At 33.5% G+C, this 25,860-nt stretch overlaps 1 protein-coding gene across 1 annotated transcript in view; it reads left to right on the top strand.

The window, feature by feature from the left end:
- The window catches only part of Uba6 (ubiquitin like modifier activating enzyme 6), a 64,279-nt gene that overhangs the window by 15,476 nt on the left and 22,943 nt on the right, over window positions 1-25,860 (top strand). Inside the window, exons 7-20 of the mRNA XM_021210284.2 lie at window positions 3,808-3,888; window positions 5,250-5,372; window positions 5,525-5,648; window positions 8,304-8,407; window positions 9,956-10,018; window positions 10,956-11,032; window positions 11,600-11,666; window positions 14,061-14,204; window positions 15,845-15,912; window positions 16,875-16,953; window positions 18,069-18,149; window positions 20,785-20,862; window positions 22,343-22,524; window positions 23,802-23,907. Coding sequence (XP_021065943.1) covers window positions 3,808-3,888; window positions 5,250-5,372; window positions 5,525-5,648; window positions 8,304-8,407; window positions 9,956-10,018; window positions 10,956-11,032; window positions 11,600-11,666; window positions 14,061-14,204; window positions 15,845-15,912; window positions 16,875-16,953; window positions 18,069-18,149; window positions 20,785-20,862; window positions 22,343-22,524; window positions 23,802-23,907 — 1,377 coding nt within the window. The remainder of the gene's footprint in view (window positions 1-3,807; window positions 3,889-5,249; window positions 5,373-5,524; window positions 5,649-8,303; window positions 8,408-9,955; window positions 10,019-10,955; window positions 11,033-11,599; window positions 11,667-14,060; window positions 14,205-15,844; window positions 15,913-16,874; window positions 16,954-18,068; window positions 18,150-20,784; window positions 20,863-22,342; window positions 22,525-23,801; window positions 23,908-25,860) is intronic.

Here is a 25,860-nt window from a genome sequence, read left to right as displayed (position 1 = left end):
ATTCTTCTACATGCTAACTGCCAGTTGTGTCAGCACTATTTGTTGAAAATGCTGTAGTTGACAATTTCTAATGGTGGAGATAAGATCAAGGGAGAGAGACTAAGCTTAGAAGCAGGCATTTTGAAATAAAAGAGGAAGAAATGAAAAGAGCTTTGAAGATCATTGACAACGCAGTAAACAAACATTTCTCTTTTGGGGTGCCTAGGAAAAGAAAAAAAACTATTCAAAGAAGCTCTACCTGCAAGCCTCTGTAATCTTGGGACCCAGAGTCAAGGGGATTATGACCCTGCAAAATTCTGACCCTGACATGTTGTAGTTAGATTACCAGAAACAGAAGGCAGGTGGCCGTAGGGCTCAGTTTTACAGTGATGGAGTGCCATGTACAAGGCCCACTGTTCAGTTCCTGATCTCTTGCCTCTCTCATTTACAAGTATATGTAGTCTCTCCATTAGACTTATAGTAGTTTGCTCAATAGAAACCTTAACAAGCAAGGCAAGAGGAAATAAAATATCATTCCTTTTCAGAAGATAGTAATTCAGCTAGCTTTATATATACATGGATATATAAATAGAGAGAGAGAGCTTATCCTTCCAAAATGAAAAGGACATTTTCATTTTCATGATAACAGTGGAAAAAATGAAGGAATTGATTACTCCTAGACCAGCCTGCCAAAAGATGCTCAAGGGAGTCCACATCCAGAAGAAAAAGAACCATACCTACTGTTGTATATACATGAGAGTACCTCACTTGGAAAGAAGACACAGAAAGGGAAAATGAAGAGCCAAGCTACATTTTAAGAGGAGCAGTTCACATTTTAAGATGCCCTTATGTAACAGCCAGCAAACTGTTCAACACAAACTTTAACAAGAGGGAATGGAATAGCATTTTTTTTCATTCCCATGAAGAAAAGCAAACTCAAATGATATTCAAAACAAATAGGAAAGATGGACATTCTTATATTATCTATATTAATTTTAAGTGTAAGTGGACTATATTCCCCAGTTAGATGATGCAAGTTGATTGAATCTAAAACAAGATTCAGCGGTGTACTATCTATTAAAACTCCCATTAGTAGTGAGCACACAGAGACTGAAAGTGAAAAAAAAAAAATGGAAAAAAGGTATTCCAAGGCTGGGAAGATAGTTTGCATAAGTTTGCTTTCTCTGCAAGCATGAGGGCCTGAATTCAAGTCCCTAGCACTCGGATAAAAGCAGGTCATGGCTTAGCCAGCACTGGGGTGGAATATGGCAGGTGGGTTCTGAGAGCTAGCCTAGCTGTCCCAGCCAGCCTAGCAGAAATGTGAGGTTTGAGAGGCCATGAGTCAGGGCAGTAGGGCAGTCCTTTTAGAATAGGAAAGAAGAGCTGTAGAGATGGCTCAGCAGTCAAGAGCACTGACTGCTCTTCTGAAGGTCCTGAGTTCAAATCCCAGGAACCACATGGTGGCTCACAACCATCTGTAATGAGATCTGACATCCTCTTCTGGGATGTCTGAAGACAGCTACAGTGTACTTACATATAATAAGTAAATAAATTTTAAAAAAAGAATAGGAAAGAAACCCCCAAAGTCCTTGTCTTGATGTCGTGTGTGTGTGTGTGTGTGTGTGTGTGTGTGTGTGTGTGTGTGTACACAAAAAGAGATTCCATGCTACTGTAAACCAAAAGTGAGCAGGAGTGGGTATTCTTACACAGAGTAGACGTAAAAACAAAACTATAAAACAGAAAGTCATTAATCAGGAATCAATTCAGTATCTGACAACAAGCATTAGATATAAGGAGAAGTAGGATCCAGGACAGTGTTAGAACTTCCAATATCATCATTGTACAGATCTTCAGACACAACAAACAGCAAGCTGGTTGTGACACACACTCCCAGTATTTGAGAGGCTAAGAAAGAAGGATTGTCATAGCTTAAAAACATGCTGTGTTAGTCCTGAGTTCAAGGCCAACTATAATGATACTGTTTCTCAATTCTCTCCCACACAAAAATGCAGCAATGAAGTACTATAGCTAATATACTGAGCAGCATGTATAGAATATCTGTCCTCAGCACATGAAACAGTCCTTAAAGTATACCATATATTAGGACATTAAAAATAAATCTTGAGACATTCACAAAAATTGCAGAAGTGAGGACTAGGAATGTAGCTTAGTCACTAGATTACTAATGTAACATACACAAAGCTTTTGAGTTTAATTGCCAGCATCAGATAAATGTGAGACATGCCTAAAGTCTTGCCACTCTAATCATGGAGACAGGAGGATCAGAAATTCAGTGTCATCTTTAGCAACACACCAAATTCATGGCTACTCTGTACTGCATGAGACCCTGTCTCAAAAAATACTGTGTCCTTTCTTACCACTATGTAATACAATGAAAAATAACAAAATAAACTTCAAAAATCTTACCCACTCAAACTAGAAAGCTATTATTTAAAAAAAAAAAAATGTCATGCTGGCAAGTAGCTACTGAAAAAGGAAATTTTTTAATTAAAAAAACAAAAACAAACTAATGTGTACAATGTAGTTAGCACACTTCTAGGTATATAACCAATCTAAATGAAATCAGCTTACCATAGAGGTGCATGGCCATGCTCCCTGCAGTACTGTCCACCTTAAACATATGTAATCAAGCATAAATGCCCTTCCTTCAGTAAGTACAAAAAGAAAACTTCGTTTATGAGTACGTGTGTGTCTGTCTGTCTGTCTTTACACATAAAAACATATGTCAGTGTGGGGAAAAGTGTAAAAGAATGTCTAGATTTGCCAGTATATAGTATATGCATATACTGATATATAACACAGCTTACTAATGTATGTAGTTTACATGATGTTCAAGTTTTAGGGCATGGGCATTATCTTAGGTTCCTTTTTTACTATCACCAATTCTGCTCTTCTCCCAACCAGTGCAATACAGAGGTTCTTAGTAGATGCTTCCTTGAGTATTGGGTAGTGGGTGACTTTAAAGGGAAACATTGAGCTAGAGAACCTGCTGTTTGGCAGTAAGTCTTTTATCATGAAGGAGATACTGCTCTTGCCTCAAGTCTTTAAAAAGGAAAAGTGATCAGGACATTCTTGGCATACCTCATAAGAGTACAAAACCCACACCTTAAAATGTTCTGTCAAGTAAATTATTATTCAACTTCTGTATATAAGCACTGAGGAAAGCATAGAACTGAGATTCTATTGGTTTTGATGTTTGATAGGCAAATGGCTTTCAAGAAATTATTTGACCTCTATCAGTATAAACTAATTATATCAAAATCTTGTTTTCACACCTATTTGTATCACAGTGTTAATAAAAAATTAAGTACTGAAAATTATCTACTATCTTAATACTGTGATTTTACTAATATTATTGTAAATAAAGGTTTATTTTGTAAATCTATTGAATGCAGAAATTAGAGAGTTATTACCAATGTCTTTGAAAATTGTAATTGTCATTCTTGAAGCTTGTCTGAAAGTAATGTTTTGTTAGCTAGATTAGTGACTGTAGGACAGTGACAGATAAGTCTCCAGCCGTCTACTGGGAGACTACAAAACAACATAGGGTGTTAAGGTTTGCTTCTTATTGTGAGTCCTTTAGAGTAAAGGAATTTATTTTATATGAGCATATGCTCTCTTTTATTTTGGTTTTGCCATTTTGTACTTATATATAATTAATTCTAGGCCAGAATTCAATATAGGATAGTAACTTTTGTGAAGGTAACTATGATTCTTTGGTAGAATTTGAATTTATATGTTTCTTATTGAGAAGGTACATTATAAAAGTTATTGTGTAGTTTCTGATCTTTATTTTATTCTTAACAGTGTGTAGTATTGACTGAAGTAAAACTGACATTACAAAAGAAGATCAACAATTTTTGCCATTCTCATTGCCCTCCAATTAAGGTAATATTATATATAATTTAATAATTATAATATTAACATGCAGCTAACTAAAGGAAGAACATTTTTCATATTCCAGTTTATAGCTTTTCACTAAGATACATAAAGAGCTTTCTGTGTATAGTCACACTAAGATGATTTTTTTTTTAAATAAACTTTTTATCTTTAAAGACTTGTAAATAGGCAGGCATAGTGGTGCACTAAGGAGGCAGAAGCAAGACAAGTAGACACACCTGTGTGTTTCAAGGCCAACCTAGGCTACAAGTTCCTACACATCAAGTTCCAAGTTAGGTAGTGAGACCCTAACCAAAAAATTATAACAAAGAAACAATTTACAAATACACACACAACACACCCAAATTAAGAAGGCTCAGGTATGTAAATCTCAGTCTACACAGAGTAGTCATTCTAACTCGTCTACATAAAACAGTCATTCTAAAGTTATAAAGTTCCATGTTGGATTTTACCTTCTGACGATGTAAGGTGTTCTCCACCACCTAAAACAATATCCAAGGCAGTTTAATGGAATAATGAGCTTTGTTTTGTCTTTTATAACTTTGTCTACTGCCTGCATTTAGTCCTTTCTCATGATCTAATACTTACTCTTTCTTGTTCTCTTTTGTACATATTATACTGTCCCACTGATACTTTTATTTGCATATATTCATATATTATTGGCTAGATTCTTTATATCAGGAAGAAGGTTTGAATTTTCCTTCTGAGAATGTACAACCTTTCTTAATGATTCACACTTTAAGTGAATCCATTATGATGCAAATTATGTGACTGTTTTTCTTCAGAGCTGTATAGGTTTGTGATGCCTATAGAAAGAGCTTTAAGAATAAAAACATAATTTCTTTACAGAATCTTGGGATGGAGCCTGCTATTATTATAAGATTATTTTTTAATATATTATTTGTTACTGCATTAAAGAATCTCATGTGTACGTTTCTTGGCTTGGTTTGCACTTTGACGTCTGTGGCCTTCTTTCTGTAGACTACTCCCAGCTTAACGTCCTCTTCTAATTTCCACTAACTAGTGCTTTTGGTGAGTGTATACTCATTTCTGTTTCTGTAAAATAATAACTACTCATTCCTAGGCAACTAAACTAGGATAATTGTTTCTTATGTATTGAACTTAAAATTTATGACCAAGCCAGAAATTTTGTTATTGAAATAACAAGAGTATGTAATGGTGATACATTGAAGGTATTTTTAATTTCATTGTGTCAGAAACCCACTCACCAAATACCACATTACATTTCAGGGAATATACTTAATTCTAAATGAAGTTGTCACGAGTTGATGTAAGATAACTGAAGTGTGTTTTTTTCTATTCACATAAATTTATTTTTGTCTTTTCAGTTCATTAGTACAGATGTACATGGAATTTGGTCCAGGCTATTTTGTGATTTTGGTGATGAATTTGAAGTTTCAGATACAACAGGAGAAGAACCAAAAGAAATTTTCATTTCAGACATAACGCAAGTATGATCATTTTAATACAGTTTTAGAGTATAGGAATACTAATTTTAGTATTCATAGATGAGTATTTGTAAAAACTTGTAAAAAATAACAATATAAAAACTTGGTGTGAAAAAAAAAAACCTTGGTGTTCAATAACCTATTCTAATTTTTAGGCTAATCCAGGTATTGTCACTTGCCTTGAAAGTCATCCTCACAAGCTTGAGACAGGACAGTTCCTTACATTTCGAGAAATTCATGGAATGACAGGCTTAAATGGATCTGTACAACAGATAACTGGTAAGTTTACATGTTTTATTAATTTACTTTTAGTTATTTAGCCCATTTATAAACATACACTTCATTCAGTGTTTTGAACATATTGCCTCAGATTGACTTGATTCACATCTCTGAGCTTTAAATCAGTGTATTCAAGGGAGGACATATTGAACAGTGGTAATTCTACAAGGAAGAAAGTAAAGTATAGAAATACACTATGAGAAAGTACAAGTTGAAATTTCAAATCTTTACACAAGTAAGAAGACAGTTATGAAAAATTGTAGGTGAACAAAGATTCCTGCTTGAGCAACCTCCTTTAGAGCTGTAAGAAGTTGTGTAGGTTTTGGAGAATATATATGATGATAATTCAGGTGTGAATGAAATGGCAGTGAAATAGTGAATGGAGATGTTTGTCAAATCTATGTTGTGTTCACTGAATTGAATATTTAAGCAGGCAAGTTTGGAGTCTTTGTTTTTTCCCCTCTTTACCTTGCTTTTAGAGGACTTCCATATTATTACTCAAGGGGATAGAGGGTGCTAAAGTCATAGCTTTGAGAGAATACCCATTTTTAAAGTGGAAAGATGATCGTGAATGTGTAGTCTGGCCAATTTGAAATAATTCATATCATTATTAATCTATATAATTGGTATTTTACCTGTAGTTGTGTTTAAAATATAAAGTACTATACAGTTTGCAACCTAACTTTGTGGCATGTTTACATAGTTGAAGGACAGTGATGACTCACTTGTATCTTTGGGCACTTGAAAAGTACAGTCAGTTGTGGTTGCCCCAGTTAACATACTCACCCGCAGTAAGGGTCCTTTTTCTCCACATCCTCACCAGCATTTGTCATTTTTGTTTGGTTTGTTTGATTTTTATAAATATGTTTTAATTTGCATTTTCCTGATCACTAAAGATATTGAGCACATTTAAAAATATGTATGCCAGTTTTTTTCTTTAGAACACTATAAGTTCATTGACCTATTGATAGAGTAGCAGCTTTATATATTTGTTTTTGTGTTGTTGAAATTATTCTCAATATTAGCAGTTTTGAAATACAGCTGGCACATTACTAACTTCTATTCTGGCTGGTTACTCCCCCTGCTGACTGTGCTTTTTGGTATGCAAACGCTTTTTAGTTTGATGTTTGAGTACATTTGTCTTAAATAGAGGTTCAGACCATAATGTTAAAGAATTTGTATTTGTTTGGGGAAAGTTGACTAACTTGATAATTTGGAATTATATTTGTTTACATTGGTTACCATTTAGTGTTAGAGTGTGGTGATAAGATGAGGTGCTTAGAGCTACCTGTATAGTAAGAAATTTCCTGACAGCAACAAATGAAGTCTTTTACTTTAAAACCCACATTTTTTAGGAAAAAAGATTACTTTGGGGTAAAAGTTGCTTAAATCAAACATTTAATACTTGATGCTTCCTGCCTTAAGATAGTTTTGTTCTATGAAAAAAATTAAATAACTAAAGTAAAACATGTTAATTCTAAAACAGTATATTTATATTTATGTCTTATACAATTAATATAGATATGTCTACATGTGCATTTAAATAGGGTTGTGATTGAATCCCACTTTAGATTTCTCCCCTTTCCAAATATCAAATTAGCTTGGTGTCTGCTTCCTTTTTTCTATTTAATGTATGACTATTAAGTATTCACTTATATATTTATCAGTATTGTAATTTATTTGGTGATTAGTAGAACTTACTGTTTAATTAAGTTTTTAATTATTAAATGGTTCAGTAACAAAGTAGATTGACAGTGAAAAGTTTTTTACATATCCTCACTATTCCTCCTCAGTAAGCCACCCATTACGGGTTTATTATATACCAGTTCTTTATGCTGTCTTACACAGAAAGTACCTATACATTCGTTGTAGCCTTTTGCAATTTCATCAAATAAAATGACTTGTCTTTGTGTACTTGAATGTATTTTTCAGAGATGTATTTTATTCCTTTCATCTTTTTTTTTTCCAATTTTTATTAGGTATTTATTTCATTTACATTTTAAATGCTATCCCCAAAGTGCCCTATACCCTCCCCCACCTGCTCCCCTACCCACCCACTCCCCCTTCTTGGCCCTGGTGTTCCCCTGTACTGGAGCATATAAAGTTTGCAAGACCAAGGGGACTCTCTTCCCAATGATGGCCGACTAGGCCATCTTCTGCTACATATGCAGCTAGAGACACGAGCTCTGAGGGTGCTGGTTAGTTCATATTGTTGTTCCACCTATAGGATTGCAGCCCCCTTCAGCTCCTTGGGTACTTTCTCTAGAGACCAAAATGTGGACACTTCACCCCTTCTTAGAATTGGAAACAAAACTCCCATGGAAGGGGTTACAAAGTTTGGAGCTGAGACAAAAGGATGGACCATCCGTTTATCTTTTCATGTACCAATAATATTAGTATTAACATGGTACATAGGTTATATAACATATTTTAATATTCTGTTGTAAGTACCTCTCATTTCTTACTTTATGCACTGGTTTTCCTGAATTATTTTTTAAGTCCCAAAGCTCACATTGGAAGAAATACATGGTATAGTTACCAACAGATTCCCAACCCCCTACAACAAAAAAAGCTGTTTTAGAATCTTACTTTTATAAATGGAGAGTTATATCTTTGTGATTGTACCTGTGTGTAATGTTCACTTTTTTCTTGCAGTCATATCACCATTTTCCTTCAGCATTGGTGATACTACAGAACTGGACCCATATTTACATGGAGGCATAGCTGTGCAGGTGAAGACTCCTAAAACATTCTGCTTTGTAAGTATCTTTTCTGCCTAAAAAGGTTTTTATTTTATGAATGAATGAATGAATGAAAAAAACGAAGAAAGAAACAGAGAAAGAATAACCAAAAGGAATAAAATGCTCAATATCAAGTTACCATAAAGAATAAACTTTTTTAAAAATTTATAACCAATTTGAATAAAATTAAATCAACCAGGGGCAAACTGATACTATAAAAATAACATACAGACGTAGAGCTATAGCTTACACACATCCTTAGTTGATGCAGTCCTCTGTACTGCAAAGGTTAGGCAAATATAAGCTTATACAGTTTAATAACTAGAATATCTCATGTGTATGATTGTGATTATACTTCAAAGGAATTATGTCCTCCTAAATAATGAAAGAATTTATCATACTTTTTACTGTGCAAGAAAAAGATTAAAATGTTTTCATTTTATGCAGCAAGAACTGTTACACTTTATTGCTTAATTATTTGTTAATTCATGTTACTACAATTTTAATCTGCATTTTAACTACTATGTTTGAAATGTAGTGTAGGGCTGGTGAGATTGCTCAGTGGGTAAGAGCACCCGACTGCTCTTCGGAAGGTCCGGAGTTCAAATCCCAGCAACCACATGGTGGCTCATAACCATCCATAACAAGATCTGACGCCCTCTTCTGGAGTGTCTGAAGACAGCTACAGTGTACTTACATATAATAAATAAATAAATCTTTAAAAAAAAAAAAAAAAAAGAAATGTAGTGTAATTCACATTGACTATTGGTATTGAAAGGAAAACATGCTGATTAATAGAGTGTAGAGATTGCTATTTTCTTAGAACTAATGAGTCTTATTTAAATTCACAGGCTGCTTCTCAGTGTGATATCTATAACATGTCTTTAGTTGTTGGGCTTTTCCTGATGTTGCTACTGGCTATAGTGAATTTTCAAGATCTCAAGGTTTTAACTTCATTGTTTTTGTGTTTTTCATTTAAAAAAACAACAACAAAAAAAAAAAACAACTAGTCTTCAAGGCTTTGTTCACATTTGTTAAGCCAATTAAAATAGGACAGCTAGTGAGATCTGCTTCTGTATACTCTCTCTTTCCCCACCCTAAGTTTTAATTAAATCATTTTGTGCATCAAATAATTTCTTGTGTGGTGATGTTTGGGGAACTGTTACTTTTCAAATTTTTCTTTTCTTTGCCTTTCTATTCTTACTTTATACTCATGCAGATTTTATATATAGCTTGAAATATCTACCCAAGACTTAGCAGGCATAACTAGCCTCAGTTATTTAGTGATATCAGAATACATGGTAGCTTTTACATTAGGACAAAGTTTGGGATTATAAAGATAGTTTTCACTAATTTTTTTTGAAGTAACTGTAGTACAAGTAGTTTTTAGTATAGTAATTAGATATTACAGAGCATTTTAACTACATTACGAGATTAACTATAGCAGTACAACAATCCAATCGCATCCATTTTCAGCCTTAGAGAAAGATCTATTGCTTCCAGTGCCCTAAATGTTTTGCAAAATAATCACTCAATGTACAGTGAAATAATTTCTTTTTCTCTTAGGAACCCCTGGAGAGCCAGATAAAACATCCAAGGTGCCTTATTGCAGATTTTAGCAAACCTGAGGTAAATATTTACTTTGCAGGCTTGAAAGGGACAATGGAGTGATGGGTGGGATTTGGTAAATGATTCAAAACTTAAAATGGGTTAATCATTATTTCTAAAGGTTCTACTCTTACCTCAATATTTAAAGTTCAAATTGAAGGATTTAAAGTGAGACTTCATGCCACAAAATGTTAGAGTAGAATGAAGTTGTACTTTGGAGATTCGCTAGTTCTGATAATTAAGTAATTTTAGTAATACATAGATGGGGCATTACTGTAAGATTTTTCTCAACTATGCAGTTCTGTTGGACATTTGTTTCTGTGCAGGGGAGGTAGTGGGTGAGCAGCAAGGAGATAATGCAGTATCTGATTGGAGATCAGAGGTTGACCTCTATCAGAGGTCATCAGGCTTGGTGGTAGGCCATTTCACTGGCCACAGAGTTTTATGTACAGGAAGATACACCCTGAAGCTATTATGCTCTGCTTTACATTACTAGATAAGATAACTTAACAGTAAATATATTATGATAAGAAATGAACAGTTTCCAAGTTTATAAACACTAATTTAAAAAAAAAAAAAAACAGTTGTTGTTTTTTTTTTTTATAAATGATTTTTGGAGTGGTTCTGGTTTTGGATTTGGTTTTAGATTTTTAAGACAGGTGTCTACATAGCCCAGACAGACTTTGAAATCTGAGATCCACCTGCTTCTGAGTGCAGAATATGAATAACCTAGTAAACACTAGTTATTTGGAAAATGTTTCTTAAAATACCTTTATTGTCTTGATGTCAAATCAGTTAACTTTTCTAATGGTAATCATTATATTATACTCTATTATGAGGGTGAAATTAAATAAACTTCAACCTCTGATTTCCATCTAATAAGTTGGAAAACATTTATCCTAATCTATAGCACTTAACAAATAGTGGCCAATTTTTTTTTTTTTTTTTTTTTAAATAGGCACCTTTAGAGATTCACGTATCTATGCTTGCCTTGGACCAGTTTCAGGAGAACTACAACCGTAAGCCAAATATCAGGTAATGTCTTTTGTTCTAAAAGTAATGCTTTTTCTTCTCTCTCCTTTTTTTTTAATGAAAACCATGTCTCAAAAATTATAGGTTAAAAATAAAATTAACCTTGAATTACATTACTAACATAACTAGTTACTTTATTACATTACTGGTAAATATGCTAAACTGCACAAATACGAGCTTTAAGGTGATTTATTATCAGTGGACGTAGAAAGATCCATTTGTAAGAATGGTAATTTTTCATATTTAGAGACTTTAAAATCTATAGGTTTTTAAAATCAGAACCTCTTCTAATTGGTGAACTGACAATCTGTGATGGTGTTTTCTAGCCTAACTTAGAAATTGCAAGCTTCTTACTTTTTATGTTTAAATCTAAATCTCATATGTTGTCTTAGATGACCATGATTTTGACGTAATGTGGTCATAAGATAGCTAAGACTTTGAAGCTTAAGAAAAAACTTAAAAGTTAGATTAAACTTTGAAGTTAGATTAAAACACATCAAATTATATTTTGAATATAACCTTGGTGATAATTCAAAAAAATTGAAGTTGTATTTTTGTTTCAAATTATAGATGTCAGCAGGATTCAGATGAACTGTTGAAGCTAACAGTATCTATAAATGAAACCTTGGAAGAGAAGGTAAATGTTAATACAATTATGATTGGCTATGTATTTGTTTATAACAAATACATATTAATATTTTGCTACATTTAGATCTTCCCTATGCTACCTACTGATTCTGTGGCATTAATAAACTCTTTTGTCCTACTTTAGTTTATGTATCTATAAAATTAGATGAACTCACCATACAAGTTGTAAACATTAAATAATTTTATTTCATAAAGTACTGATAATACCATGTGTCATTTAACAACTATTATTTGCTGCTTTTATTTTTATATTAGTGTTAGTATTGTTTTATGGATAAAACTACAAATGCATCGATTTTTATATTGATAAATATTTTCATTTTTCTTTGAGAATGTGAGAATACTTAGAAATACATTGAAAATTCACATAATTGATGTAAAATATGGTGTTTAACGTACAAGAAATTGGCTCTTTTTTGAGACAGGCTCTCACTAAGTAGCCCTCTCTGGTCTAAAACTCAACATATGAAGGCCAGCTCCAAATTCCGGAGGCCCACCTTTCTCAGCCTCCTGGGGTGCTGAGAGTAAAGGAGTGCATCACTATGACCAACCTGTGTGGCTTCAAAGCAGCTTGACTGTTTTGCACTTTTACAAGATCTGTATCAGGTTCAGTTATAACAACCTCTTCAAAACTCTATTTCCTTTCCGATTGTAACTACATTATTATTTGTGTGTATCACATGGATTTGAGCTGCATTTCACTAAAGTTATAGCTAATCTGAGCCTATGATTTTATGTGCCTATATAACATTTGTACATTTCTTTGGGTAAGGTGACTTTTCAAATCTTTGCTTATTTTTTAATTATTGGGAGCTCTATAGTTTATAGTTTTTTTATAAGTCTTATTCAAATACATGCTTTATAAATAATCTCTTATACTTAGTTTATTGGTTTTTTTCTCATAGTTTATATATATATAATTTTCCCCCTAAACATTGAAGAATGTTGCAATGCTTAGTTAGATCCTGCCCAGGCCTTATGTATACTAGGCAGGCACCTACCACTGAGCTATATCCACAGCCATAAGCTTTTTTACTAATGCCTCATATTTCTTCTGTGCTCTTCAGAGTGGATTATAATTTGGCAGGGTTATAGTTTCTTTAAAAAATCTAGTAGAACCCATCAATAAAACTCAGATCCAGACTTTGCTTTGTTAGGACTCTTATCCCTTTTGTTTCATTCTGTTTGCTCATTGTATGTCCCATTTAGATGTTTTTTGTATCCTTTATTTGGATTTATTTGGATTATTTGGATTTCTGTTATTTGGATTTCTGTTTTCCTTTTGGTTATTTTGACATATGTTAATCTTTTATCCTTTCACAGAATCTTAGTTTCATTATTTTGGTTTCTACTTCATTGATTTCTGATCTGCATTACTTCTTGTACCACTTTATGTTCTTTGAGTTCAGTTACTGGGTTGTCTTGCTGTTCCATATTTCTCAGGTTTATATATTATTCTTTGTTCACCTGTCGGGACATAACATCTTTTCCTGGCTTTGTATGATAACCTTTGTGGGAATTCTCTTATTGAACTATTAATCCTCACTGCTGCTCAAGGAGTGACCATAGTAGTGACAGTAACAATTTAAGGACAAACCAGATACAGAAAATTAAAAAAAAAAAAAAAAAAAAGTCAGTTGTAAATAGGAATTACACTTTTAGTACTAGTAGACAAGAAATACTGTAGGAATTAGGGTAAATGAGTAAAGATGTAGAAGTATTGAAAATAAAGTAGTAAGAGGTGATAGAGAAAGGCTAGAAAGAAAGCACGATATGACAAGGAAATGGGAGGTACCATTACAAAAAATAACAATGAAGGAAACCACAAAGAGGCAACAGAAAGGCGCTTGGTATTTCTTCCTTGCTGAGGAGTTGCAAGTAGAGTAGCTTTATTTTCCTCCCTCAAGCTTGTCATTTTGCAATTTACTTGATGTTGGGGATAAGAGGGAAGCCGGGGGGTGGTGGTGCCCACCTTTAGTCTAGTACCAGGGAGACAGAAATCTCTGATCTTGAGGCTAGCCTGGTTTACACAGTGCCTTCCAGGACAGTCAAGGCCTTCTCCACAAAAAACAAACCAACAAAAAAAAGGGCATTGAGTTGTTTTTCTCTCTGACACCAGATACTCTAAATAGCAATCTAGACTACAGTCAGAAAAGCAGAATTGAACAGAGACTAGTAAAAAGCTGCTTAAGGTAACATGCAAATTGGTATTTTATTATGAGATTAAGATATTTTTATTTAGGAAGGAAATTTGGTAGTTTGGTTGGGTTTGTTTGTTTATTGGAAGTTAGGGTCTCATGTTATTGATAACTTAGTTCCTGAAGTCACAGGTACTGTATGTGAGTACTGTTAGTTTCACTGTTGTCTCTGGTTTGTGTTTTAGCCTGAAGTGAATGCTGACATTGTGCACTGGCTTTCGTGGACTGCCCAAGGCTTTTTACCCCCACTTGCTGCAGCAGTTGGGGGTGTTGCTAGCCAAGAAGTCTTAAAAGCTGTGACCGGCAAGTTTTCTCCTTTGTGTCAATGGGTTAGTTCAGTATTTCCTATTTCTTTACATTTTAAGTTAAGTATTCCATAAAATGAATGTGTTGTTAATCATAGCATGGTACAAATATATCTTTATAATATATTTAGTATTATATACACTATTATGTATTATATATAATTATATATTAAATATAAAAGAAAAGGCAAATAATTATGTAATCAAAATTCAGAAACTTAATTCTTTAATTGAAACTAACAGGAGCATATATTTTGTCTGTTGGGATATAACCCAATTGCTTTCTCAGATGTATTTCCTTACATGTACTATAAATATCACTATGTTTCTGTTGTACAATTTTTCTCTAGTATTTTTGGCTTAGTTACCATTTTTGGGCTCTAAGGGCTCTTGAACTTGTTCTGTAGAAATTTTGCCATCACAAATTTTCAGGTTTCTTTCCTGATACTGCCTGAAGATAATATAGGAATGGTCTAAATTTGAGAGCTGTGTAAGATAAAAGCATCACAAGAATTAAAAACATTTGATTCTATTACAAGAAGAAAAATATGTGGTAGGAAGTCTGCACATATTGCTTAAGTCCTTTCTGTTTGAGTTGATTTTGAATATAATACAGCACCCATACAATGCCATTTTTCTGCTAAGTTACTTAAAATAGGTTACAAATTGGTGGAAGTTGGCATAGTTTTAACTATTGAAATCATGTGAAGCATAAATTCTGTTATTAATATAGTAATATTACAATATTATCATCTGATTTTGTTCAAATTTAAAGCAAGTTACTTAATTGAAAATATGCATGAACTGGCTGGTTTTGTGTCAACCTGACACAAGCTGGAGTTATCACAGAAAAAGGAGCTTCAGTTGAGAAAATGCCTCCATGAGATCCAGCTGTAAGGCATTTTCTCAATTAGTGATCAAGGGTGGGAAGACCCCTTGTGGGTGGGACCATCTCTGGACTGATAATCTTGGGTTCTTTAAGAGAGCAGGCTGAGCAAGCCAGTAAAGAACATCCCTCTATGGCCTCTGCATCAGCTCCTGCTTCCTGACCTGCTTGAGTTCCAGTCCTGACTTCCTTTGGTGATGAACAGTAATGTGGGAAGTGTAAGCTGAATAAACCCTTTCCTCCCCAGTTTGCTTCTTGGTCATGATGTTTTGTGCAGGACTAGAAACCCTGACTAAGACAAATAAGAGTGGGTTCGTTAATTATTTCTGAGTTAAAGAAATTCTTTTCGGACCTAAAACTGTTGAAGCTGTCTTCCTGGATCTTGTCTTTTATAATTATATATGAGGTAAAAGATGACATAAAATATCTCCAGTAGGAAGTACACTCTATACTTTTTTCTCAAGCTAATCATACTGTTTATTCAAATGTAACTAAAATTGAATGGGAACTCCAAGTTTTTCTGTAGTTATGAACGGATTTTGAGTTAAAATTTCCTCTAAAAATTAAAAAAAAAATCCTTAGGATTGATAGGTGATATGAATTAAATTACATACCTTTTAACAGTCCTTTTAGGTTTCACAGTTTTAAGAATATACGTTGTAACCATGATTTTTCTAATACTTTACGTTGAATTGCCATTTTTATTATCTTCCCATGATTATAAGAGAAAAGCTGCAGGGTTTTTTTAGTGACTTAAAGTTTTTAATCTTGTCTTCAGTTGTACCTTGAAGCAGCAGATACTGTGGAATCCCTAGGCAATCCTGGGCACGAAGAGTTTCTCCCACGGTAAAGCTGAAACTTGGATTATTTTTCTTAGTATGTCTTTCAGAAGCAAAGATTGAGCAATTTTGTGTAAGCATGCCTCTCTTAGGTGTCTTTCCTACTGACATTTTACTTCTTGGCTTGTTACTTCTTTGCCTAGTGGTTAAATATTGTAATAGTACTATATCTCTTTACCACTTTATATGTAGTGATCCAGAATTTTGGATTATATGCATGAGAGTGATTAGCATTCAAATGCCATAATATTAATGGATACGATTGCTATACATGATTTTTTGTTTGTTTGTTTTGTTTTGTTTTGTTTTTTGAGACAAAGTTTCTCTGTATAGCCCTGGCTGTCCTGGAACTCACTATGTAGACCAGGTTGACCTTGAACTCAGAAATCCGCGTGCCTCTGCCTCCCAAGTGCTGGGATTAAAGGCGTGCGCCACCACTGCCTTGCACATGATTTTTTTTTTTTTTTTTTAATGAATCACTTTCCATTTGAGGCCATAAATCTTTTTCAAAATCAGTCAAAACTTTAGAGATTTCATTATCTAAGAAAACCACGTAACCCAGAGTTCTACCTTCAGTTTAAATGAATTAATAATTCCAAATCCCTTCTGTAGGTTCCTCTGAGAACTTTTTGAAATATTATGACCTTTATAATTTTTTTCTGAATACAATAGTCCCTCTTTATCTGCAGTTTAACTTTCTGAGATTTTAGTTGCATGTAAATTATCAAAAAGCACAAAATGGAAAAGTACAGAAATAAACTATTGATAAATTTAAATTATATATAGTTGGGTACAGAGTGATAACATCACACGCTGTCCTTCCTGGGATGGGATCATCCTTCTGTCTGTCCATTAATCCTTCAGAAGCTCAGAAGTATATTCTGTATTAAAGTACAATATTAAATTGTTACTGACAATAATGAAGTGTATTCTTATATCTTTCTATTTTCTTGGTAAATGTTTTTTCAGAGGAGATAGATATGATGCCTTACGTGCCTGCATTGGAAATACATTGTGTCAGAAGCTACAAAATTTGAATATCTTCTTAGTAAGTGTGAATGAGGATGTGAATAAGTAATATGTTCAAAATGTTGTTGAATGTCAAGTTAATTTTTAAAGTCAACTTGATGTAAATGAGTAACTGATAAATCATACAGTCTCCAGAGCTTAGTATATTTACTGCCTGGGCCTTCTACATAAAAGTTAGTCAATTTAGGATCTGAAGAATTTATTCATTTCAAAATAAAACATGAATGTAACAGCTTTCAACATTAAATGATTTTCTAGAAGTACTTTAAAAATACGTTTTTTGAAATCACTACATTAAAAGATGAGTAAAAGTATTCTCTTTTTTAAAATATCTTAGTTTATTTTGAGAGAAATTTTTTACAAGAGCATAAATGTTGTTGGCTAGTCTTAAAAATACTACTTCTAGTAATCATAATTTTTTTGTTTTTGTTTTTGTTTTTCAAGACAGGGTTTCTCTGTGTAGTCCTGGCTATCCTGGAACTCACTCTGTAGACCAGGCCGTCCTCAAACTGACAACTCTGCCTGTCTCTGCCTCCCAAGTGCTGGGATTAAAGGCGAGCGCCACCACTGCTAGGCAGTAATCATTTTTGTAAAGTAATATCTTAAAGATTAGCAATTACTGCTGAGAATTTTTTTTCCTATAGATAGATTATAATCAAGTTTCAAATATCTGTTTTACTTAAAATTCTTTGTAGACTTGTCTTAAACATACCTCTGTCTTTCAGAGAGACTGACAAATGTCTAAAAGTAAAGACTTTCATGTTACCTAGTTCTGGGCTCGTGTTGTTCTTATGTTTTTGTTTTTTGCTTTTTTCTTTTTCTTTTGTTATTGTTTTCTTTGCTTTGTAAGAAGTAAGTTCTGCATTTAGCTTTTGTTAGGAATCTTCAAATTTTTTTGTTTAAAGAAGTTATAAATACCATAGTTTTCTTATTTGTTTTATACTGTTATTTTTCTTTAATTGAGACACTTAAAAGGCATGAAACTTGTAAAAAAGTAAAGTCCACCACAAGTGAATCATAAATCATTTTTTTAAATTGTATTTAGTGTTCTAGCATTTGAAGAAAATGAGAATGAAATTCTTTATTCATTAAAAATTATAGTCTTGTCTGACATTTGTACTCTTTCTTCAATAGGTAGGATGTGGCGCCATAGGCTGTGAAATGTTAAAAAATTTTGCATTACTTGGTGTTGGTACAGGCAGAGAGAAAGGAATGGTAAGATAGAAGTCACTTGAGACTTAAACGTTTATATTTCTCCTGTTGCCCATTTTTGAACTGTTTTTAACTATACTAGCTTGTTTTACTTGGTAGGCCATTAAACTGAAAATTAGAAGATTTTAATTGTCTCTGGTCAGTATTTAGTCCCAAATTCTCTGTATCTTGGTTCTTAACTGTAATTTCCTGAAATAAGTCCAGTCTGTCTTTTTGTAGTTACCGTCAATATTTAATTTGAAAGGAATTTTTATTATCATACCTTACAGACTGAAAACCATGTTATTCTTTTGTTATATTATTCATTCTTAAATATTAACATGAGGAATGACATTAAAAAGCTGCAGTGCTCATAATTTAAATGGTGAGTTTCATACAGTGAGAATAACACATTCTTTGGTATGCAATTAAAATTCTTCACCCTGAGTTATTGCAAAATTATGTCATATTTAAAATAACTTTTATTAGTGGTATTTTACCTTTAAGATTAAAAACTTTCATTAGTAATTTCATATATTTACCTTGGTAACTGTATTGGCTAGTTTTGTGTCAACTTGATACAAGCTGGAGTTATCACAGAGAAAGGAGCTTCAGTTGGGGAAATGCCTCCATGAGATCCAGCTGTAAGCCATTTTCTCAATTAGTGATCAAGAGGGAGGTCCCCTTGTGGGTGGTGCCATCACTGGGCTGGTAGTCTTGGGTTCTATAAGAGAGCAGGCTGAGCAAGCAAGCCAGTAAAAAACATCCCTCCATGGCCTTTGCATCAGCTCCTGCTTCCTGACCTGCTTGAGTTCAGTCCTGACTTCCTTGGTGATGAACAGCAGTATGGAAGTATAAGCCAAATAAACCCTTTCCTCCCCAACTTGCTTCTTGGTCATGATGTTTTGTCCAGGAATAGAAACCCTGACTAAGACAGTAACTAACAGTGACACTGCATAAATAACTAAAATGAATATGGTAATACACATTGTAGCTTATTGATATAGTTTTAAAAGGGATTTATCATTATTATAGCTGTAGGTAGGTACACATATCCATGCTTGGCATTTCTAAACTGTGCTTCACAAACTATGAGTCTAGTAGCTTAAAAGTTACTTGGATTTTTCTTGTTCAAAATTGCTTCTTTACTCTAAACTTGGGATTACCTGAGTGCTTTAACTGTATAGAAGGACAGTGCTTTTAGTAGGTAAAGGTCAGGATGAGCTGAAGTAAAGAAACCTACTGGTATCACATAGCAAAATAAAACCTGTAATGTGGGCAGGCTTCTGTCATTCTGAACACAGAGAATTGTAACAAAACTGTAAGTATTCATAGGTACACCCAAGATGTAAAGAGAAATTCCCCAGGTACCTAGAATCAAGGGGAGAAAAAAATGAAACCTTGAATTAAACACTAGATACAATTTTTTTCTCTATTTTTAATGTCTAAAACTTTAGGTAGAAAGGGAAGACACTTACCAGAAAGTAAGACTGTTAACCAGCACCCAGAGAGGGAGAGGGGGAAGAGGAGGGGGGAGGAGGGAAGAGAGAGAGAGAGAGACAGACAGACAGACAATTCCACAAAAATGTAGACACATACACAAGGAAAATTACTAAAAGAAAATGAGTGTAAACACGAGTCAACACCTGAAACTGGAACCTGTACTGAACAGTACTATGCCAAGGCCAATCTTTTCAGTTCTAGCTTAATAGCACAGGGGTTTTCAATTCTGCAGATTAGTTTACCTGTTTGTTTTCTTTTTTCACCTTCCAGAAATAGGATCTATACATTCCTAAAGGGCAAGTATTTTAGGCTTATAAATCAACTATCTATGATAGCTAGTTGGCTATATAAAAATACTCAACTGCCTAGTAGTTTATAAATTCAGCCTTAGTTGGAGCTCCTCTCAAATTGAAACATGACAACATTCTTCTCAAATTACTTCATATTAAGAATAAATATTGGGCTAGCAAGATGGCTTATCAGGTAAAGGCACTTGCCATTAAACCTGATTTAGTTTGATCCCCAGAATCCATCCATGGAATGAGACAAGGGACTTGTTGTTTGAGTTCCACATTCATGCTATGGGCACATATTCCTCCATACACATACACAATAGTTAGGAAATAATAAATCATTTTTAAAAGAATGAATGTCATAAATTTAGAAGAGATAGCTCCTCTGTGAGTAATTCATTTTGTAGGTATAAAAGATGATAGGGATAGTTTTAGTCTCCAAATAAAGAATTTTTAAAGGAATTTTCAAATGAGTTTAAATCACTTGTGGTGTTTTCTATGCTCATACACTAAATATTAGTTGAAATTAATAAATTTAACAATGATAGCATATGCCAGGCAGTGATGGTGCACGCCTTTAATCCCAGCACTTGGGAGGCAGAGGCAGGTGGATTTCTGAGTTCGAGGCCAGCCTCGTCTACAGAGTGAGTTCCAGGACAGCCAGGGCTCTACAGAGAAACCCTATCTCGGAAAAACAAAACAAAACAAAACAAAACAAAACAAAAAAACAATGATAGCATATTACTGGTAACATTTGGAGTTTTTTAAAATGGCTATTACTAGCAAAAATGCTTTGAGAGTGCTGTTCCTGTCAGAGTAAGAAATGCAAAACAGATTCATTTGTTTTGTTCTCCTGTTATAAGGTAACAGTTACAGATCCTGACTTGATAGAAAAATCCAACTTAAACAGACAGTTCCTGTTTCGTCCTCATCACATACAGGTTTGTCACTGTTTTCTTATCATAAACAAATATTAGTTGCTGGGTAATCCTGTTCTTTGTTAGTTTCTTAAGAGAAAGAATAAAGATTCTTTGGAAAGAACAAAATGAAGAAAATAATGATCTTTCATGTACACTAAAATTGATTTTTGGATGTTGTTATTTGAATCATGATACATAAGTAGTGCTTTTTATTTTGTAATCATAGAAATTTGTTTCCATAAACAAATTCTCTGATTCCAGGTTTTTAACAAAGCACAATTTTTGTTTGTTTGTTTGTTTGTTTTTCGAGACAGGGTTTCTCTGTATAGCCCTTGCTGTCCTGGAAGTCACTTTGTAGACCAGGCTGGCCTCGAACTCAGAAATCCACCTGCCTCTGCCTCCCAAGTGCTGGGATTAAAGGCGCCACCACGCCCGGCAGCAAAGCACAAATTTTAACACTACTTTTTTTTTATTATTATTATTTTGCTATAAAACAGGTAAGGTTTAGTATTTAAAATTACTGTACCAATATTTATATCCCCTTTTACTGTAAAAGACTATTTAGTCATCAAAACCAAAAATATTTAAATCGGGAAAAGAAACAGGCAGTGCATTCAAAGGTGGATCTCTTGAGTTCCAGCCCAGCCTATTCTACACAGCGAGTCATAGTTACATGGTAAAACTGTGTAGTGACAAACAGAAGCTGGGCATGGTGGCACATGCCTTTAATTCCAGCACTTGGGAGGCAGAGGCAGGCGGGTTTCTGAGTTCAAGGCCAGCCTGGTCTACAGAGTGAGTTCTAGGGCAGCCTGGGCTACACAGAGAAACTCTGTCTCAAAAAACCAGAAAAGAAAGAATATGTTAATCAAAATCACGTGCCTTTAGTTTAAATTTTACTCTTGTATTGTCAACTCATTGTCTATTTTAGGAAATGAAACGTAAGCATGTTATGAACAAAAAGTGGCTACACTAACTGTCATAGTTAACCTGATAGCTTCACACATAACTACAAAGGATGCAACAGCATTCCCTGTGAATTCACATGTCTTATTAAAATGATTCACTGTGTAGTATCTGGAGATGAACACTAAGACCTATTTATTAATTTCCTGACTTCTAAGTTTCTGACTTTGTTCTTATAGTAAAAAGTAAAACATGTTAGCCTAATAGAAGAGACAGACAAATTCAAAGGATGCTATGAAGACCTTCCTAGCACCTCAATGATATAAGATTCAATGACATGTGGTAGATAAGCCTTTAATGAAAAAATAAGAATAAACATTTTTTAAAGACTTTTGTAAAACTACTTTAAAATCTCTAAAGCATTTTGCTATACAATGAAGGATGATTAGATTGTGTTAATATGTGAATTATTTGAGCTAACTTCATTACTTTGCTGTCACCTCATATATTCCAAATGATTAGAATTTGTAAATTCGGTCATAGTTCATCTTTTCTGTTTAACATTTATTTCTTCTCTTTTTATTTGTTACTTGTTTAGAAACCTAAAAGCTATACTGCTGCTGAAGCAACTCTGAAAATAAATCCTCAATTAAAAATAGATGCACACCTGAACAAAGTTTGTCCAGCCACTGAGAGTATATACAGTGATGAATTTTACACTAAGCAAGATATCATTATTACAGCTCTAGATAATGTGGAAGCCAGGAGATATGTAGACAGGTATGTTCTTGAAATTTAAGTGCATAAAGAACTACTTTTATTTTTGGTTTTTACTCTCGCTTTTTGAAAAATTACCAAATTACCTAATTATTTTTATGTCATTCTAATAGAACTACTCAAATTTAAGCATACTGACGATTTCCCATTATTTCTTAGAAAAATTTACAATTGGTAAAGCAGCCTAAATGGTTTTTTTGGTTTTTGGGTTTATTTTTTGTTTTTGTTTTTGTTGTTTATTTTTAATGAAATACCTACCACCTATCCACTGTTCCTACTTTAAATGTGGCCAGTGTTCCCTGTTTTTCCTTAGTGTAGCTATATAAGCCTTCTTTAGGGTGTTCAAATGCTTCTTTACTTTAGGAGCTAAATCAGTTTGAGGCTTCTGGAAGTTGTTTTTCCCCTTCCTCCAAACTTATCATTCCCAAATGTTTATATTCCCCATTCTTTCCTTTAATGTATTTCTTCATCTTTGATGTTCAGCCTAAATATCTTCCTTAAAACAGACATTCACTCCTAAATCTGCTTTTCTTAATACTTTTTCATTGTGGCACTTATTTTTAATAATATAAATGTTTACTTGATGTTTGGTTCTTCACTAAATTTTTCATCCAAAGATCATTTATTATCAATGTCAATCATCTGATTTCATTCAATGTGATTTATGAAATCAGTCATTGAATGAATCATTGTATGACTGCAATGTCAGGATGCCAGAGCATATATCAGAGGTTTATCAGTTGAGACATGAAAGAGAAACAAATTTTGAGCAGACGAAAAAAAATTATTTCTTTTTGTGTGTATATATGTTGGAGGGGTGGTGCACACACACATAAAATCTTAAGATACTAAAGTGGATAAAACATGACTAATGATAGTTAGTTAATGCTGCCATTTGAGAAGATATGGCATGGCAGAACTTACAGGCAATAAGTAATCAAATAATAAATAGAAAGTAAGTGAAGAAAGAATAATGTAATTAATTTAAGGAGGAAATAGAAATTAAAAAAAAAAAAAAAAACATGAGATTTTAATCCAGGTATTAAGTAGGAAGAAACAGAAATTACTAGGTTGGAAACAAATTTTATATATATGTGATAGGGCTAAAGAAAAAAAACTGTTACGTGGGTCATGTTCTGTTTGCTACACTACATACAAAAATGATCAGCGTGTTTAATATTAAGTAGATAGTAGTAACCTGTCCTTTATTTACTGTTACTGATCACTTTTGTGTTTTGCTTTGTTTTGGTTTTTTCTTTACATATTTTGTCTCCAAATAGTCGCTGTTTAGCAAATCTACGGCCTCTCTTAGATTCTGGAACAATGGGCACCAAGGGACACACTGAAATTATTGTACCTCAATTAACTGAATCTTATAATAGTCACGTAAGTCAGTATATTGAATAAATCTCTATCTTTTTATATCATAATTTTTGTTTTCATGGAAGAATCAATAAATTTGACTTAGCTTTATCAATCTTGGTTTTAGCTCTGACAGGTTGATACATATGTGCATCTGCATGTTTAAACATGTTGAACATAGTTTTTTTAAGTGTGTGTTCAGATGGTGTATAGTGGACAGATTTCAATGTCCAGAGTCTTCCTCTGTGGTATTCTGTGATTTCTTTCTGAGCCCTAGAAATACAGATTGACTAAACTGACGGGCCTGTCTCTCTAGTGCCGGGATTCCATGCCATGCCCCCACACCCAGCTTTACATGGGTGCTTGAGAACACACTGAGGTCCTTCGGCCCACATAACCAACATTATACATCTCCTCTCCCCTGAATATAATTTTTAGAAGTCATTAAAAAAAAAAGAGTTTACGTTTTCTAACTATCATAGAGTTGAAAATAGCTTTTAAAAGCAATTAAACTTTTTGACTGAAAATACAACTGTCACCAGAGACTTGGAATCATATCCATTTTCTTTTTTTTTAAAGATTTATTTTATTATATCTAAGTACACTGTAGCTGTCTTCAGACACACCAGAAGAGGGAGTCAGATACCATTACGGATGGTTGTGAGCCACCATGTGGTTGCTGGGATTTGAACTCAGGACCTTCAGAAGAGCAGTCAGTGCTCCTAACCACTGAGCCATCTCTCCAGCCCCATATCCATTTTCTAATGTTTTGGTTTTATTCTATTAGATATAAGCTGGCATATAGTAAAAGAGCACAAGTGTAATAAATGTGTACTTATTTTTTAAATCTTTCTATTAAATGATTTATTTATTTTACATCCTGATGACAGCTTTCCCTTCCCCTTCTTCAGTCCCTCTCTCTTACCTGCCCACCCCATGAACTCCTCCTCCCCTTCTCACAAAAGAGGAGACCCCACCCCCATAGATATCAACCAACCTTGGTATATCAAGTTGCAGTAAGACTAGATGCATCTTAAATGTTTGTCCTCAATAAGAATTTGTGCCCCTAGCATGCATTATTTGTCAAACCTAGTAAAAATATAAACCTGATAATCTACCCACAAGCTACCTGAAAAAATAAAATCATTCTTCGACAGTTCAAAGGAAGCAGTGTGTGTGTGTATTTTTTAGATAGATAGTAAAATGTAACATTTTCTCCCATAAATGATTTTATAATATTGCTAACATTGAATCTATGGGTCTAAGAAATAATTGTAGGTTTTATAATTTAAATTTGAACAGTTAAAGTAAAATAATTAAAGTATATGATTTTTATAAGTATTGGTGTTCCTTGACTTAAAGGGTACGTTTGGTTTAGTAAAATTTTTAAATTCTTAGCATTCACTATTTTCTTATTTTCTTTCATGAAATTCACTGATATATGCAATGACAGTAATATAGTAGATTAAACTGAGGTTCATTAGAGTATTAAATAGGGAAGTCACAATATACATGATGCCATGGGAAGATTTTCACAGTAGAGAATCCTCTCATTCTGCTACATTTGCTGAACTTTCTCTTATTTTTTTATTTCAGAGTCTTGTATCACATAATTTAATATTCCTACAGTGCTCCCCATTGAATTATAAAAAGTTATTTGCTTCTAAATCAAATTAGAGCCCTCATTCAGTTAAAAGGCATAAATTGAGTCATTTTTGAATAAGTAAACCAGTAAGCTTAGGCTGTAAGTGAGCCCTCTAATAGACAAAGAGGTCTTCAATGGTACTTCCACTAGTAAGACATTAATCATTCCCCATCTAATGTATATATTTTCTAGTAAACTACTAAGAGTCCTATTTCCAAATGTTTTACTTCATGGAGAATCTTTGGAAACACTAAGAACTTACATATTAAGGATTCTTTTTTTTTTTTTTTTTTTTTTTTTTTTTTTTTTTGTAGACATGGGTAACTATAGCA

The sequence above is a fragment of the Mus pahari genome, chromosome 13 (assembly GCF_900095145.1).
Source record: "Mus pahari chromosome 13, PAHARI_EIJ_v1.1, whole genome shotgun sequence".
NCBI classification, from domain to species: Eukaryota; Metazoa; Chordata; class Mammalia; order Rodentia; family Muridae; genus Mus; species Mus pahari.
The sequence above is the reverse complement of the archived record's forward strand: the minus strand, read 5'-3'. Positions and strand labels throughout refer to the sequence as shown.